Raw genomic sequence first — 13,776 nt, 5'->3', positions numbered from 1 at the left:
GCATTTTAGCCACTCTCCGTAATAGCGGAAGCATCTGGAGATTGAGGCGCAAATAATTTACATTCAATGACATCACATGAAAGAGGCAGCTGTGCTAACAGGGATAACACACAGGACGTATATAACCTGTGTCGGTCACTGGGGTTTTCATTTCCTGCACAGATGGTGAAAATGACTAAACACTGCCCAGCCTTGAGAAAACACCTGGTATTTAAGGACATCTTTTTGAAACAAACTGGTCAGAAATAAAGACCTTTTCCTGCAAAACCAAAGCAAGATTTCTATTAAATGCAGAGGGTTGTCCATTAATCAATCAGGTGACGAATGTCTGCACACCATTTCCCTAGCCCTTGTTAACACCAATCTGTGTGTGCTTCCTTGCTTCTACTAGGTATATCCTGGAGCAAACACAGCAGGACAGAACTGTAGACAAAAGGTAATGCTGCCTACTCCAGGAATATTTTATGGCATCAGTTAAATTCTAATATCCTAAGAATGAAATCTTTATGTCGTGACTTCTCAAATTCATTAAAGGACAGGAAAACTGGCTTGTTTACCTACTCATCAGTTGTTGAAAGACAAACCCTGGTCTTGCTTGAGCTGTAGTCTAAATGCATTCAATTCGTATCAAAACTGACACTGGCAGAGTATCTGGACCAAATGGATATACACAAAGCTGTATTTTCTCAAGGAGTTTAATGTTACACTGACTGAACCATACTTTGTTGTGGGTTATTTCAATGAAATCTAAATGACACTTTAGGGCACCTGGGTGGCTCAGTCGGTTAAGAATCTGCCTTAGGCTCAGGTCATGATCCTGGGGTCCTGGGATCGAGTCCCGCATTGGGCTCCCTGCTCAGCGGGAAGCCTGCTTCTCCCTCTCCCACCCCCGCTGCTTGTGTTCCCTGTCAAATAAATAAATAAAATCTTTAAATAAATAAATGACACTTTAGGTGTTCTATGAAAACACTGTAAAACCACTGGTCAAGTAGGAAGAACATTGAAGCTGGTTAAGTTCGATTGCAATACGAAATTGTCACTATCTACTTAGGTTTTATTTTCCAAATCTGTAAAATAAAGAAATTAGGTAGCTTTTAGGTGATTTCCAAATTTTGGTGAAAAACAATGTCCTGAGTTTTCTGTAATTGCAACCCAAACTTAACTCCACCTGCCCACAAATTAGGGACCCACATCCAGCCAAGGTTGTAAATATGCAGGCAATACTGCCACCCAGTGACCTGTCAACTCTTAAATGAACACATAACATTATGGAATTTCCCTTTTGTTCTAGAGGTCCTAAACCTTTAAAAAAAAATACTGTGAACTCTATATACCATTTCCAACTCTATAAACATTTTTGAAGACTGTCATTACTGTCATCTGAACAGTGGCAATCCATCACCACTGCCAAATAATGCTGTTGACTGACAGCAGCAAATTGAGTGGTAAGCATTCTGTGGGTTTTAGAACAGCAAAACAGTCTGCCTGTTTTGGAAACAGTGAATTCATTTACACAGCTTAACTTTAACCCAACATAATCATCTTCTCAAGATAAATTTAAGTCCCTCACTGATATGTTTTTTTTTTTTTAGGATTTATTTGAGAGAGAATGAAGAGAGCATGGCGGGGGGGGGGGGGAGAGAGAGAGAGAAGCAGACTCCCCACCGAGCAGGGAGCCCAACGCGGGACCGATTCCGGGACTCCAGGACTCCAGGATCACGACCTGAGCTGAATGCAGTCGCTTAACAAACTGAGCCACCCAGGCACCCGAATGCTGCTTTTTCTAAGATTTTTTATTTCTTGAGAAAGAGAGGGGCAGAGAGAGAAGCAGACTCCCCAATGAGCAGGGAAGCCCGATGCAACGCGGGTTTGATCCCTGGACTCCAGGATCATGACCTGAGCCAAAGGCAGATGCTCAACCGACTAAGCCATCCAGGCACCCATGGATGCTGCTTTAAATACAATTTAGAGGGGCGCCCAGGTGGCTCAGTTGTTGGGCATCTGCCTTCGGCTCAGGTCATGATCCCAGGGTCCTGGGATCGAGCCCCGCACTGGGCTCCCTGCTCCCCGGTAAGCCTCCTCCTCCCTCTCCCAACTCCCCCCTGCTTGTGTTCCCTCTCTCGCTGTCTCTGTCAAATAAATAAAATCTTAAAAATAAATAAATACAATTTAGAGGAAAGCAGAGGTAGCTGATTTTACTCATGTGAGGAATACAAATACCCCAAGAAGTCAAAACACTTAAGAAGTTTTATTGAAAACAATAAAATACAGAAACATCAGATTCTCATTTTAAAGTAAAATTGACAGCATCTTCCAGAACCTTCCTAGTACTGAACCATTGTCACTATTAAAGTTTCAAATCCAAAATAATTAATGAACCTGCTTATAATAAGCATTCTTCTCATGGTTCTAGCCCCTATTTTCCTAAATTTTACATTTGCACCGTTTCAAAGATGAGTAGCAGGTTTTGTTTTTGTTTCTGCTTTTTTTATGACTAATATTTGTGAGAACTGGACTTTATATTAAAAAAAACCCACACATCTTACTCAAACTCAGAGAAAATATACATTTGTTCATTAAAGCTCACCTGCTTTAGATAATTTTTCTCTTCACACATTAGCATAGTAAGCCAATGTTTGATCCATGCTTCAAAAGCTGTACAAAATGAAAAGACCTACTGATTCCCTAAGGAAACCTAAGGCAAAAGCAAAAGCCTTACACTACAGAAGAAAAACAAAGCAGAGGCATGGAGACTGTGGGGATGGCTCAGATGAATAAGCACCACAAGGATGAAGAAAATTTCTGTACAAACATATGCAAAAAAGATAAAGTTTAAAAAGGAGCATTAAACATCCATTTTCCTGCAGAAATAATTAATCATGTCAGATAATCTGACTCCTGAAACAAGTTGTTTGGATTTTAATTAACAGACTCTTCATTCTCTCCTATATTTTACCAGTGGTATCAGAGCCGTTTTGGAGCTCTTCCTCCTTTTCCTCATACAGACCTTTGATCAGAAGCCTGGCCCACAATTCCTACCGAAGACAATCTTAATGTGTTTTGGGTCCTTCTTTGGAAAGTTGTCACCTCCCCTTCCGCCCTAACACTGGGACTAACTCTAAATTCTGGGCATTCACTTCATGTTTTTGAGTTATACCAGAACAAACTTTCTTTAGCACGGCGATTTCTTTAAGGCTACAAACTGTAAGTTGGTCCCATTAAATAATGACCTAAAGGCAGGAATTCTTCAAATGGCATGAATCAAACACTTGCACATTTCAACAGAATACAGTTTACATTCATCTCTAAATCTGAGATTAAGAAACTATTAGCTGGTTTCCAACTGGTTTTAATACTGGTTTGAAGTTTGAATAATTTTACTGTGTAGATATTAAATATTGTTTAAATATTAAACATTAAATTTTTTCCTGACTATCCAGACAGAAATAGAGAAAGCAGGAACAACAGGCAAGGGAAGAAAACAGTCCAATTAACAGACTTGTTACTTCTACGCCATCTGTAACAAGGGGAGGGATTTCAGCATGGGTTTCGAAAATGCCTGGGAGCTGGTTTCTACAAAGTCACCTCTACTTGGCATAAGCCATTTTTTTTTTTCCTACACAAGGTATCTGGTTCCTACAAAGGGGGAAGAAACCCAGAAAACAAAACAAAAAGAACTGGGGTGGTCTCCTGTTGTGTGATGTAAGGGCCAGTATTACACTATTATACTCATGTAATAAGTTAGAGTGGATATTCAGTAGCACTAAAGGAAGTGTTATTTTACGCGGCATACGCACTACTGAGTCCTTGCCACACAGAAGAGCCCTTCCTGAGAAATTAAAACTTCAATCCTGGTTATCCCCAAAGGGCACCTTGAGCCTGGTTTAGTTCCTCAAGTGAAGATGTCCTGCTAGCAGGAAGCTATTCTCTACTAACTCTGAGGTTGACTGCGCAACAGCTAAAGCACCAGGCAAAGTGGCTAGTTCAGTAACTCTCAGTGTCACTTACCCAGAGGTTTTCAGTTAATTATCGTCATTGTTTTCTACATTAACACTAAAAATACTCAACTTGCTAATACAGGTACAACCTTTTTAAAAAAATACCTATCAATGCTGGGCTTCGCAGACTTGGCAGTTCTTGGGATTACTTAAGGGAGGCTTCTCCCATAGCCTGGGTAACATGGGTTACCTCACAATCACTTTTTAACAATCGCTCAAAGTTAATTAATTTGTAAACATTCCTGAATAACTGGGCTTATCAATTATGCAAGGGAAACCAAGGAGCAACAGTAGCACAAGGCAAAAAAGCCTTGAAGGAAAAACCTTTTCTTTGTATTTTCATTGCATTTTCAGAGGCTAAGAAGTGAGCCACAATGCTACCAGCTATTTAATCAATGCAGCTACACAGATTTGACAATATACAAGCTTCAGAGCCTCTGTTAAATCTTAGCAATAGTCTACGCTACTGCTTTCCTCCCTCCTCTTCCCAATCATATGTAGTCACCACTGAAACGAGCTCCAATCTACAGACGCAGTTCTGACTTGGCTGTCAGGATAGTGTCACAGTAGGAGCATCCTTCTTTCTTAATGCATTGTTTCAAATTCAAGTGTCTGAATATTTGCCAACTATCTGAATGGTTTAAACAATGTGACAGATGACTTAAGTCACCCTTAGACACACAGCTTCCATACTTGCCTTTGCGGGCTGTAATTTCCATTTCCTTAATAAGCCCCGTGGAAAACTTTACCTTTGAGACAAGCTTCCTTGGCAAAAAGTTGGATTCACGAAATGGCTACCCAAAATGAGAGTCCCACCCCAAATCACAGGTGGAGATATTATTACACCCGTTTCATAAAACTTTCAAGTCCCTATACTATACAAATACAAGTAGGCTCACGACTAAACACATGAGCCTTCTAAAATTTGACAACTTTTAGCATAGAAACTGGTTTCTAGAGTTCCATCTCTTCTTCTGTGCAAGCAGCTGTCTCCAAACTATTGTAAACAGGCATCCCTGTTTGCCGAGGTTCCAAGAACAGTTCAGTTCTCCCAGGGAAGGCAGTGCCAGCAGCGGCATGCTTAGTTTGGCTCTCTCCTGTGTAGTTCTTAGCATTAGATGACGGCTTTGGCTTATCAGAAAGGAGTTCAGGGAGAGGTTTCCAGAGTACGAGCTCCATGGAAGGACGGCTCCTAAGACATAAAATACAGATTTTTATAAAAAATTTTAGGATACGGAAAAAGATACATGTCGAAAAGCTAACGTTTGCTACCAAATACCTAGAATTAAGAACTGATGGCATCAAAACAGATTTATGTGATCTAAATAGATCTTTAGAAAGGTCACCTCAAATACATACAATTTTACAGTTCTACCCATATTTTGAGAGACCGAGAGAGAACACGCATGCGCACACATGAGGGGAGGGGGAAGAGCAGAGGGAGAGAAAGAGAGCGAGAATCCCAAGCAGACTCCCCAATGAGCATGGAGCAGGCCACAAGGCTCGATTCCAGGACCCTGAAATCATGACCAGAGCTGAAACCAAGAGTCGGATGCTTAACAGACTGAGCCATTTAGGTGCCCCTGTTCTGCACATAGATTCAACCAAACCAACTAGTTGTACTGATGCTGTGGTTAAAAGTAATACAGGGGGGCCTGACTGGCTCAGTCAGTAGAGCACGCCACTCTTGATCTTGGGGTTCTAAGTTCGAGCCCCATGTTGAGTGTAGAGATTACTCAAGATCTTTAAAATAAAAGCAATTAAAAACATCCAATGTAAAAAACAGAGGCCCTTGATTTAGTGTTAGAAATTTCTTAAATTGCGGTTAATATTAGTAGGTATGGGCTACTACCTTGTACTAAACCTTTATAAATGAAAATGAAATACTGACCAAATACATTACAAGTGTCTCCGTATGCCTTCTGCTTAGTACAGCTACAAAGCAGAATGCTTTTTGCAGTCAAGTCCAAAAGATTAGGGCCCCAATGCCTGCCTGCCCTCAGTCCTCCTCCATCCAATGGTGGCTTGATAGTTTCTGGGACCCAAAGGCAAGTTAGACAAAATAAACCACAATGAAGAGTACCCCCAAATGCTGGCTTCTGAAAAACTACCAAGAGCAGAAAGTGCGGGGCACCTGGGTGGCTCAGTTGTTAAAGTGTCTGCCTTCGGCTTGGGTCGTGATCCCAGGGTCCTGGGATCGAGCCCCGCGTCAGGCTCCCTGCTCTGCAAGAGGCCTGCTTCTCCCTCTCCCACTCTCCCTGCTTGTGTTCCCTCTCTTGCTGTCTGTCAAATAAATAAACAAAATCTTTAAAAAAAAAAAAGGCAGAAAGTGCTATTTTTTAGGCTATAGGACAACATGGCCTGCTTACTCTTGGCTAAACTATTTACCCACCCTCAGAGCTGGGTAGTTAATTATAAGTCCAAGCTAGGGGGCTAATGCAAAACTTCTGTGATCTACCATCAGCTGAACCCACTGTGGCCAAACGCAGTAATTCTTCATCCACCGGGCATCACTGGGGCTGGTCTCCTCAGAGACTTTTTCAGATACCTGACACCTACCCTCACTGAGTATCCAATCTACCTATATAGTCTTTTCTAGGTAAGACCTAAATAGCACTTTATAACCTGACTACTATTTTACACATGGATAATGACTGCTTCAGGTCATGTGAGCTCAAGGACTGTAAGAATTACAGGGCTCTCATTAGTTCTTGTGTTAATAGCCCCAGGCTGCTGCGTTTTTTAGGCTGATGTTTGCTTTCTAGTTTCCTCTCGTCCTCACACACTATACCGTCACACTCACTACTGTTGAGTTTGTTCTCACTTGCTGTTCCTGTGTTTCTACTCCGATGATCTAGGAAACCAGGTAACTGAGCTCATTAAACTAGGCTTAACTTAAGAGCAAAATGGCTTAGAGCTAAAGCCCTGAGGGGCTATCCACTATGAGATAAGAGTGTAGCCTTGGTGGTAACTATTTTGACTACTGGGAGATTTCTTTTGGTTTGTTTTCTAGGTCTCAGTGGTGTTCCTGGATAACTGACAGGCCAGTAAACGAGAGCTTTTGAAAAGTGGTTCCTATATCCTATGACAAGAATTTGGGAGAAAGGGCTCTCTTGCCAATCCTCCCAACCCCAATTATTAGACAATAGTGCATTTCAGGACTTCCAAAGAATTGGGGGTTAAGAAGGTAAGGCAGCCACTCCTGCACACTTCAAACTTCTTGCACAGCATTTTGCTCAATCCCAGTGAACTAGGATAAAGGTCTGTATCCAACCTGAACTAAATACAAAACCCACTGTGCTTTCATTTCGCTGGTGATCAGGGGATGGAGAGATGACTAGCATAGGATGCGCTGTGTCTGGGGACACTGGGTTTCGCAGTTGGTTCATCACCCAACTCTTGATTTCAGCTCAGGTCCTGGGATCGAGCCCCACATCAGGCCCTGTGCTCAGCACAGAGTCTGCTTCTCCATCTCCCTCTGTCCCCCATCCCCGCTGCCCACCTGTGCGCTCTGTCTCTAAAAAATAAATTTTTTAAAAATAAATAAATGGAAACCAGGAACCAACACTTACATGGACTCAATCATTTTCTTTGTAAAGACTTCATCAAATTCCCTCTTCAAACCTGTTTTCATGGTATCAGAAAGAACAAGACTGGGGAGATGGTTAATATTTCTGTCAGCTTCCACTTCTTCATCTTCATCAATTATCCTAAATAAAGACAGCAGAGAAGGAAAAGTTAGTCAAGCTATTATTTATTCTAGTAATTGGACAAAATTTAAAAACAAAATAAAAGCAGCAGGTGCTACAGGGAAAGATCAAGTAAAATATGAGGTTCTGAGTGAAAAAAGTACACACAGAAGAGTTACTCAATGTTTCAGTCAACAGATGCAATCATATTTGAAGAATGTGTCCCTGAAAACTCCCATAAACCAAAAAATTAATATTCAGACAGTAGGTGAAAATATTTAGCACAGTTCTATGAGAAGAGTTTGACATTTAATGTGTCAACTTTGAGTTCTCGTATTTTTCATAGACTGAGAGGCTGAAGATCACTGTTACTACCAAATGATGAGTTAGACTAGCTTCAAAGAGTAGAGATGTCACATGGGATCCGCAATAAGCCAACGATATATAATACTCATTTACCTGTCCTCGATTTCTTGAAGCCTCCTTCGGGCAACTTCACACTGTGGTTCTCCGGTTGTCTGATCCATTTCTTCACAAATAACATCTAACATGCCAGGTGCAGTGAGGCCACTAGTGCACGGATTTACTCCATGACTCTCTATAGCCTGATGTGCACAAAGAATCCAGTCATTAGGACCAGCACAGAGCCCTGCTTCAGTTAGCCTTTTCTTTCTTACCGGACAACTGGAAAAAAAAATTCAATGAAAATTCAGTCATATAAATGAAATGTTTATCATCCCTTTCTCTAACCAAACTCTTATGTAAAAAAAATAAAAAAAACCTCTGATTTTTGACAGTGTGTGACTACAAGATGGAAAATCATGCTTTTCTTTTGTCATTCTGAGAGCTTCCTTGAGATGTTTTCTTCTGCTCTCTACCAAATTAGACGGCACCTGCAAGATTGTGCCTTTTCAGATTAGTGTTCAGTGTGGGAACTTCAAGTCATTCCTATTTATTTGGCTCTGGATAGGTCAAGTGGAAAGTAAAGAAACCAAAACCACAAGCAGCAGTTCAGCACCAGCCATATTTTGTCTTAATTCTGCTTGCTCCATATGGGGAGGTGGTCGACAGACATCTTCCCTTAGGGCAAAAGATAAATGCTTCATCAGGTCTGTTCCAAGTACTACAGGTTGCAGAGGATACTGCTTATTTCTTGGTCCTCTCTGAAATGTCAGAAGACTGTCATTTGGCTCTGAGTCCCTTACTAATAAGGGTGTACATTTTTCTCCCACCTTGTAACATAAACCATTTTCACTTCCTAGAAAAATTTATATTACATAGAGCTCTTCGAGTTCATCAATTTTTTTGTTTTGCAGATTTGGAAACTAAGACCTCGAAAAGCTAAAGTGCCTCCTCCTAAGTGTCACATAAGGTAGAGCTGCATGTTAGGTACCAGAAGCCAGAGCTCCAAAGTCCTAGCTCTACGTCATTTTCACTGAAACTTATGGCCTTCTTAGGGAAGTTCAACCATTCAAGCTCTTACCATGAACTAGTATTTGCATACACTGCAATGTGCCCAGTTTAGTTGAAAACTGTCTGAAGCTGGTCCTATTCTATTTAAGTACTTAGACCAGATGTACTCTATTGCTTGGGCATCAGCAAGTGTAACCTCAAAAACAAACACAGCTCTGCAACTTAAAAAAAAAGTCAAAAAAATCATTAATGGCTACCACAGCTTACGAGTCTCTAAACTGAAGGTCAAAGGAAGTGGTATGTATTTTACAAACAAATTTCTATTCATGTTAAGACTACAAAAAAAAATCAACATTAAAGTCTCTGGCAATATAAAATCTGACAAATAATGATGCTCTCCTGAACCTAGACTTCTACTGGAATCGACAAATAATTTTTTTAAATCTTTAATTTTTTGAGGTCTTTTTTGAGTATAGTTTCTTTTTTAAGATTTTATTTATTTATTTGAGAGAGAGAGAGAGAGAGAGAGAGCGAGAGGGCGCAGGCACATGAGAGGGAGAAGCAGACTCCCCAGTGAGCAGGAAGCCCAGTGTGGGACTCAATCCCAGGACCCTGGGATCATGACCTGAGCCGAAGGCAGACGCTTAACCAACTAAGCCACCCAGGCAGCCCTTTTCTGAGTGTAGTTGACATGCAGTGTTACATTAGTTTCAGGTGTACAACACAGTGATTTCTACAACACTCCATCTTATGCTATACAACTGTAGCTATCATCTAAATATATGGAACCCCTCACAAATTTGCATATTATCCTTGCACAGGGCCCATGCTAATCTTCTGTGTATCAGTCCAATTTTAGCCTATGTGCTGCCAGAGTAAACACAAGAATACGTTTAGTTTATAACTGGTTTTAATTGATAAGAAAATATTAAGAATGTCCAGCTATACATCACATATTTCTGTAATATTTGGATAGTTTTAGGGTGTGGTGTTTTGGAAAGCAGGAGAAAAACTATATACATAAAACCAGCTAAGAAAAAGCAGAATAAATCTAGAGGGGACAGGTAATTTCCTAGCACATCCAATAATTCAATTATGAAATGCAGCTGAGTGTAAAAGCTGGGTTCTGATCTCTGACCTCCAACATGATTTGGCCTATATTATTTCACGCCTGTAGGTCCATTTTGCAAATAGAGATCAACGATAATTAAGTTTCCAAAAAAATATGATATAAAAGATTTCAAAGTACAGATAAGAGCTATGAAGTGGCAGGTAGGCAGCACACTTCTGGGCATTAGATATTCAAATGTCAAGTTCCTCATTCTCAGGGCCTCAATTTCTCCTTTAATCTAAATTAAAGGCAGCTAGCCTTTTCTTTTTTTTCCAGTCAGCTCTACACCCAGTGTGGGGCTTGAATTCACAACTGCCCCCACCCCAGATCAAGGATCCCATGCTCTACAGACTGAGCCAGCCAAGGACCCCAAAGGCGGTTAAATTTTTAAGCCAACAGATTTTACGCTTCAAACTTTTCACCCTGGAACTCTTTATTCAATTATCTTTTTTTTTTTTAATTCATTTATTTTGGGAAGAGAGCAAGCAAGCAGGGGGAGGAGCAAAGGGAGTGAAGCTGACTCTCCTCTGCACATGAAGACGCTGGACTCGATCTCATGACCCTGAGATAAGGACCTGAGCCAAAACCAGGAGTCACACGCTCAACAGACGGAGCCACCCAGGCATCCCTATTCAATTATCTCTTACAGTGTACTCCAAAAGACAAAAGCAAAGAGATCCATATCTGCAACAATCCCAAGGCAATAACGAATATAAACATTGTCTGGTCTGGTGGTTTTTAAGGTAAGGCAACTTTCAAAGCTATTTAGCATATGCATCAGCAAGGTTAGAAAATCCAGTTTCTGCTGGCCAAAAAACAAACAAGTAAAACATATACAAAGTTAAAAGACGAATGACAAATTTGGGGAAACATAACACCCATAATAAAAGTACTGATTTCTTTAAGTAAAGATTTCTTATAGATGAACATGAGAAAGATCAATAAGCCAACAGAAAATGTGCAGAAACAGGAACAAATCACACAAACACAAATGGATTAAATGGAAAGATGTTCAAATTAACTTTAATTTACAAAATATAAAACAGTGGTCTTAAAAACCAAAAATGATCTAATTTTAACTATAAGATCCTATGTTCATACAATTCAATGAATAATTAGAAAACAAGCATCCATTAAAATAACATTCAAGATGCAGACCACTGTCAACATCCCAAAATGGTACTCTATTTCCTTCTCCCTACAGGTAAACACTATGTTATAGTACTGTATATATTCTTCGGATGTTTCTTTTGCTCATATTATTCTCAAGACATAGCCATGTTGATAGATGTCATACATTCCTTTTTCCCCTTTTTGCTGAATAGAACTCCACTGTATGAATTTGTAATTTACTTTATCCATTTTATTACCGAGGGACATATAGGTTGTTTCTAGTTTTGGGCTATTATGAACAAGGATGCTATGAACTTTCTTGTATGCGTCTCTTGTTGCAAGCGTGTACACACTCAAGAGGGGAACTGTTGGGTAACAGGGTATGTATGTCTTTAACTTACTAGATAACGCCAAACTATTTCCCAAAGTGCTTGTACCGATTTACATTCTCATCCATAGTACTGCAGTTATTGATGCTCCAGTATCTGGTGGTAAAGTAACATATCTCACTGAGGCTTTACTAGGCATTTCCCTGAAGACTGATAAGGTCGAATGAACACCTTTCATTTGTTGGTCATTTGGATATCCTCTCTTTGGGATTCTCTCACTCATTTTTCTATGAGACTGCCTGTCTATGAGATATAATATTTAAACCTATGAGTGAAGTGAAAAAGTTTGAAAATACAGTTCTGGTGAGGAGACGGAGAAACAGGCATTTCCACTGTTAAATTTAAAATGCATGCAATTCACCATCTAGGAATCCATTAACCTACTTGCAAATATACACAAGGAACTTTAAAAAGAACAGACATGGTAGATTTAATCCACAGTAAAAGCAAAAGACTAGACCTAACTTAGAAATCGGTCAACAGGAGACTGGTTAATGACCTATACCTAGGCCTTACAATACTATTCTACTCAATGTTGCAGAAGAAATTAGGTAAAACCCTATGCGCCCATACACAACAAGATACCGGAGAATAAAATGAAAAGATCAATGTGTTGCACAATGTGAAGAGTTACCTTCTTATATAATATAGAAAACCAGAGGTATATACAGTTATAAAGTTTTTAGATTATCTTCCAAAGGAGAAACAGGAAACAGGTAACAGGGAGAAAAGGGGAGTATGCACTCTTAAGACTGTACAATGTGTATCCTTTCCCACACTTGAAATCCTTTTACTTTGTACATGTAATAATATTCACACGGATGAAAATTCAAACGTTACTAAGGATTAGAGAGAGAAAAGTTTCCCTCTGACATGCCAGTTACCCAGTTACTTTCCCTAATAGGCAACCACCGTTACCAGTTCCTTGTGCCTCCTTGCAGAGATACTTAATGTTTCACCTTTTCACTTAAAATAAGTAGTCGAGGATAGGAAACAGGTTAAGTGACCATAAAGTGAATAAATGGCACCTGAAACTTACTCATCCTCCTCCTCCTCTCGCTTGTGTTTCTTTTTACAGCGAACTGAAACACTGGTGGGGAAAAAAAACAGTCAATTGAGAAATTCACTGAGGCTGTGCTTTCGGCATCCACTCTCCCTTTCCCAATAATCTCGCCCATCCCACGAGCACCGGCTCTCCCTTTCCTTGCCGCCTGGGACTGGATATACAGATCCCAAGGTCGCTCAGGTTGGGTGGTCCCGACAGAACTAGAAGTTGAAATCTCAACTTGTCAAGGGAGTGGGAAATAAATTTGGGGGGACCGACGCAGGGAAAACGTATCTGGGGCAGGCACTGTGCTAAGCACTTTACTTCCACGATCTCACCAGCAGGACCCATTTCTGTCCCACTTTGCGGATGAGAAACCGAGTGTCCGCGAGGCACCGAAGTGAGCACCGGCGGCCGCGCCGAGGGGACGGCCAGGCTCCGATCGGCCTGGGTTCCAATCCCGGCCCGACCTGGGCGAGCTCGGCAAAGTCTCCTCACTTCTCGGAGCAGCAGGCCGGCCGAGGTCAGACCCGGATTCCCGGGCTGTGCGGCCCCGGGCGACTTACAGTTAACGTCCCCGGGATCAGTTTCTCGTCTGCTATCTGGGAGCTCAGAAGCCCCCCACGGAGGGTCGTGAGGAGGGTTAACGAGCCCGAGCTGCGCGCCCGCCCGCCCCGCGCCCGCCGGGCTCCTCACCGTCCGCGCGCCGCGCTCCCGCCGGGGCTGCTCGGGGCGGCGCGGAGTCCCGGCCGCGGAGCCAGCTCGGCGCCGTCCGCTGCCGGCGGGAAGGCCCGGCCGGAGAAGGCCGGCGGCGGCTGCAGGAAATCCGGGCCGCCGCTCAGCGGGAGGCCGCTGAAGGGCCGGCCGAGAGCGGCCATGGCCGGGGAGACGAGGAGGCTGCGCCCGCGGCCCCGGCCGCCCGCGTCCCCAGGCCCGGCAGCTGCGGCCACAGCGACTGCTGAGAGGTGCCCGCCTCTGAGCCCGCTCTCGACCCCACGTCACGCCTTCTAGAACCCTC

The 13,776-nt window shown here is 42.0% G+C and overlaps 1 protein-coding gene and 1 non-coding gene across 2 annotated transcripts; both read right to left on the bottom strand.

Moving 5' to 3' along the window:
• Nucleotides 1–2,229: 2,229 nt before the first annotated feature.
• CCDC117 (coiled-coil domain containing 117) lies at nucleotides 2,230–13,760 on the bottom strand. Its single transcript, XM_027576860.2, has 5 exons — nucleotides 13,455–13,760; nucleotides 12,753–12,803; nucleotides 8,147–8,371; nucleotides 7,571–7,708; nucleotides 2,230–5,190 (listed from the first exon to the last, which is right to left on the bottom strand). The coding sequence occupies exons 1-5, from the start codon at nucleotides 13,634–13,636 to the stop codon at nucleotides 4,953–4,955; spliced, it is 834 nt and encodes a 277-aa protein (XP_027432661.1). The 5' UTR covers nucleotides 13,637–13,760; the 3' UTR covers nucleotides 2,230–4,952.
• Nucleotides 9,877–9,983, bottom strand: LOC113913384. Its single transcript, XR_003517177.1, has one exon. It is a non-coding gene; the product is annotated as a U6 spliceosomal RNA (small nuclear RNA).
• Nucleotides 13,761–13,776: the final 16 nt, after the last annotated feature.

The sequence above is a fragment of the Zalophus californianus genome, chromosome 14, assembly GCF_009762305.2.
Source record: "Zalophus californianus isolate mZalCal1 chromosome 14, mZalCal1.pri.v2, whole genome shotgun sequence".
Lineage (NCBI taxonomy): Eukaryota > Metazoa > Chordata > Mammalia > Carnivora > Otariidae > Zalophus > Zalophus californianus.
Note: the sequence above shows the minus strand (reverse complement) of the source record. Positions and strands in the feature narration are given on the sequence as shown.

What these genes read in the sequence shown, in the direction of transcription:
- CCDC117 (XM_027576860.2), bottom strand. Translation starts at nt 13,636, where the DNA reads ATGGCCGCTCTCGGCCGGCCCTTCAGCGGCCTCCCGCTGAGCGGCGGC. An exon ending in GGGAGCGCGGCGCGCGGACG is followed by an intron (nt 12,804 to 13,454) that starts GTGAGGAGCCCG and finishes TTTCCCCACCAG; the next exon opens with TGTTTCAGTTCGCTGTAAAA. An exon ending in CTTCAAGAAATCGAGGACAG is followed by an intron (nt 7,709 to 8,146) that starts GTAAATGAGTAT and finishes GTCTTTATTTAG; the next exon opens with GATAATTGATGAAGATGAAG.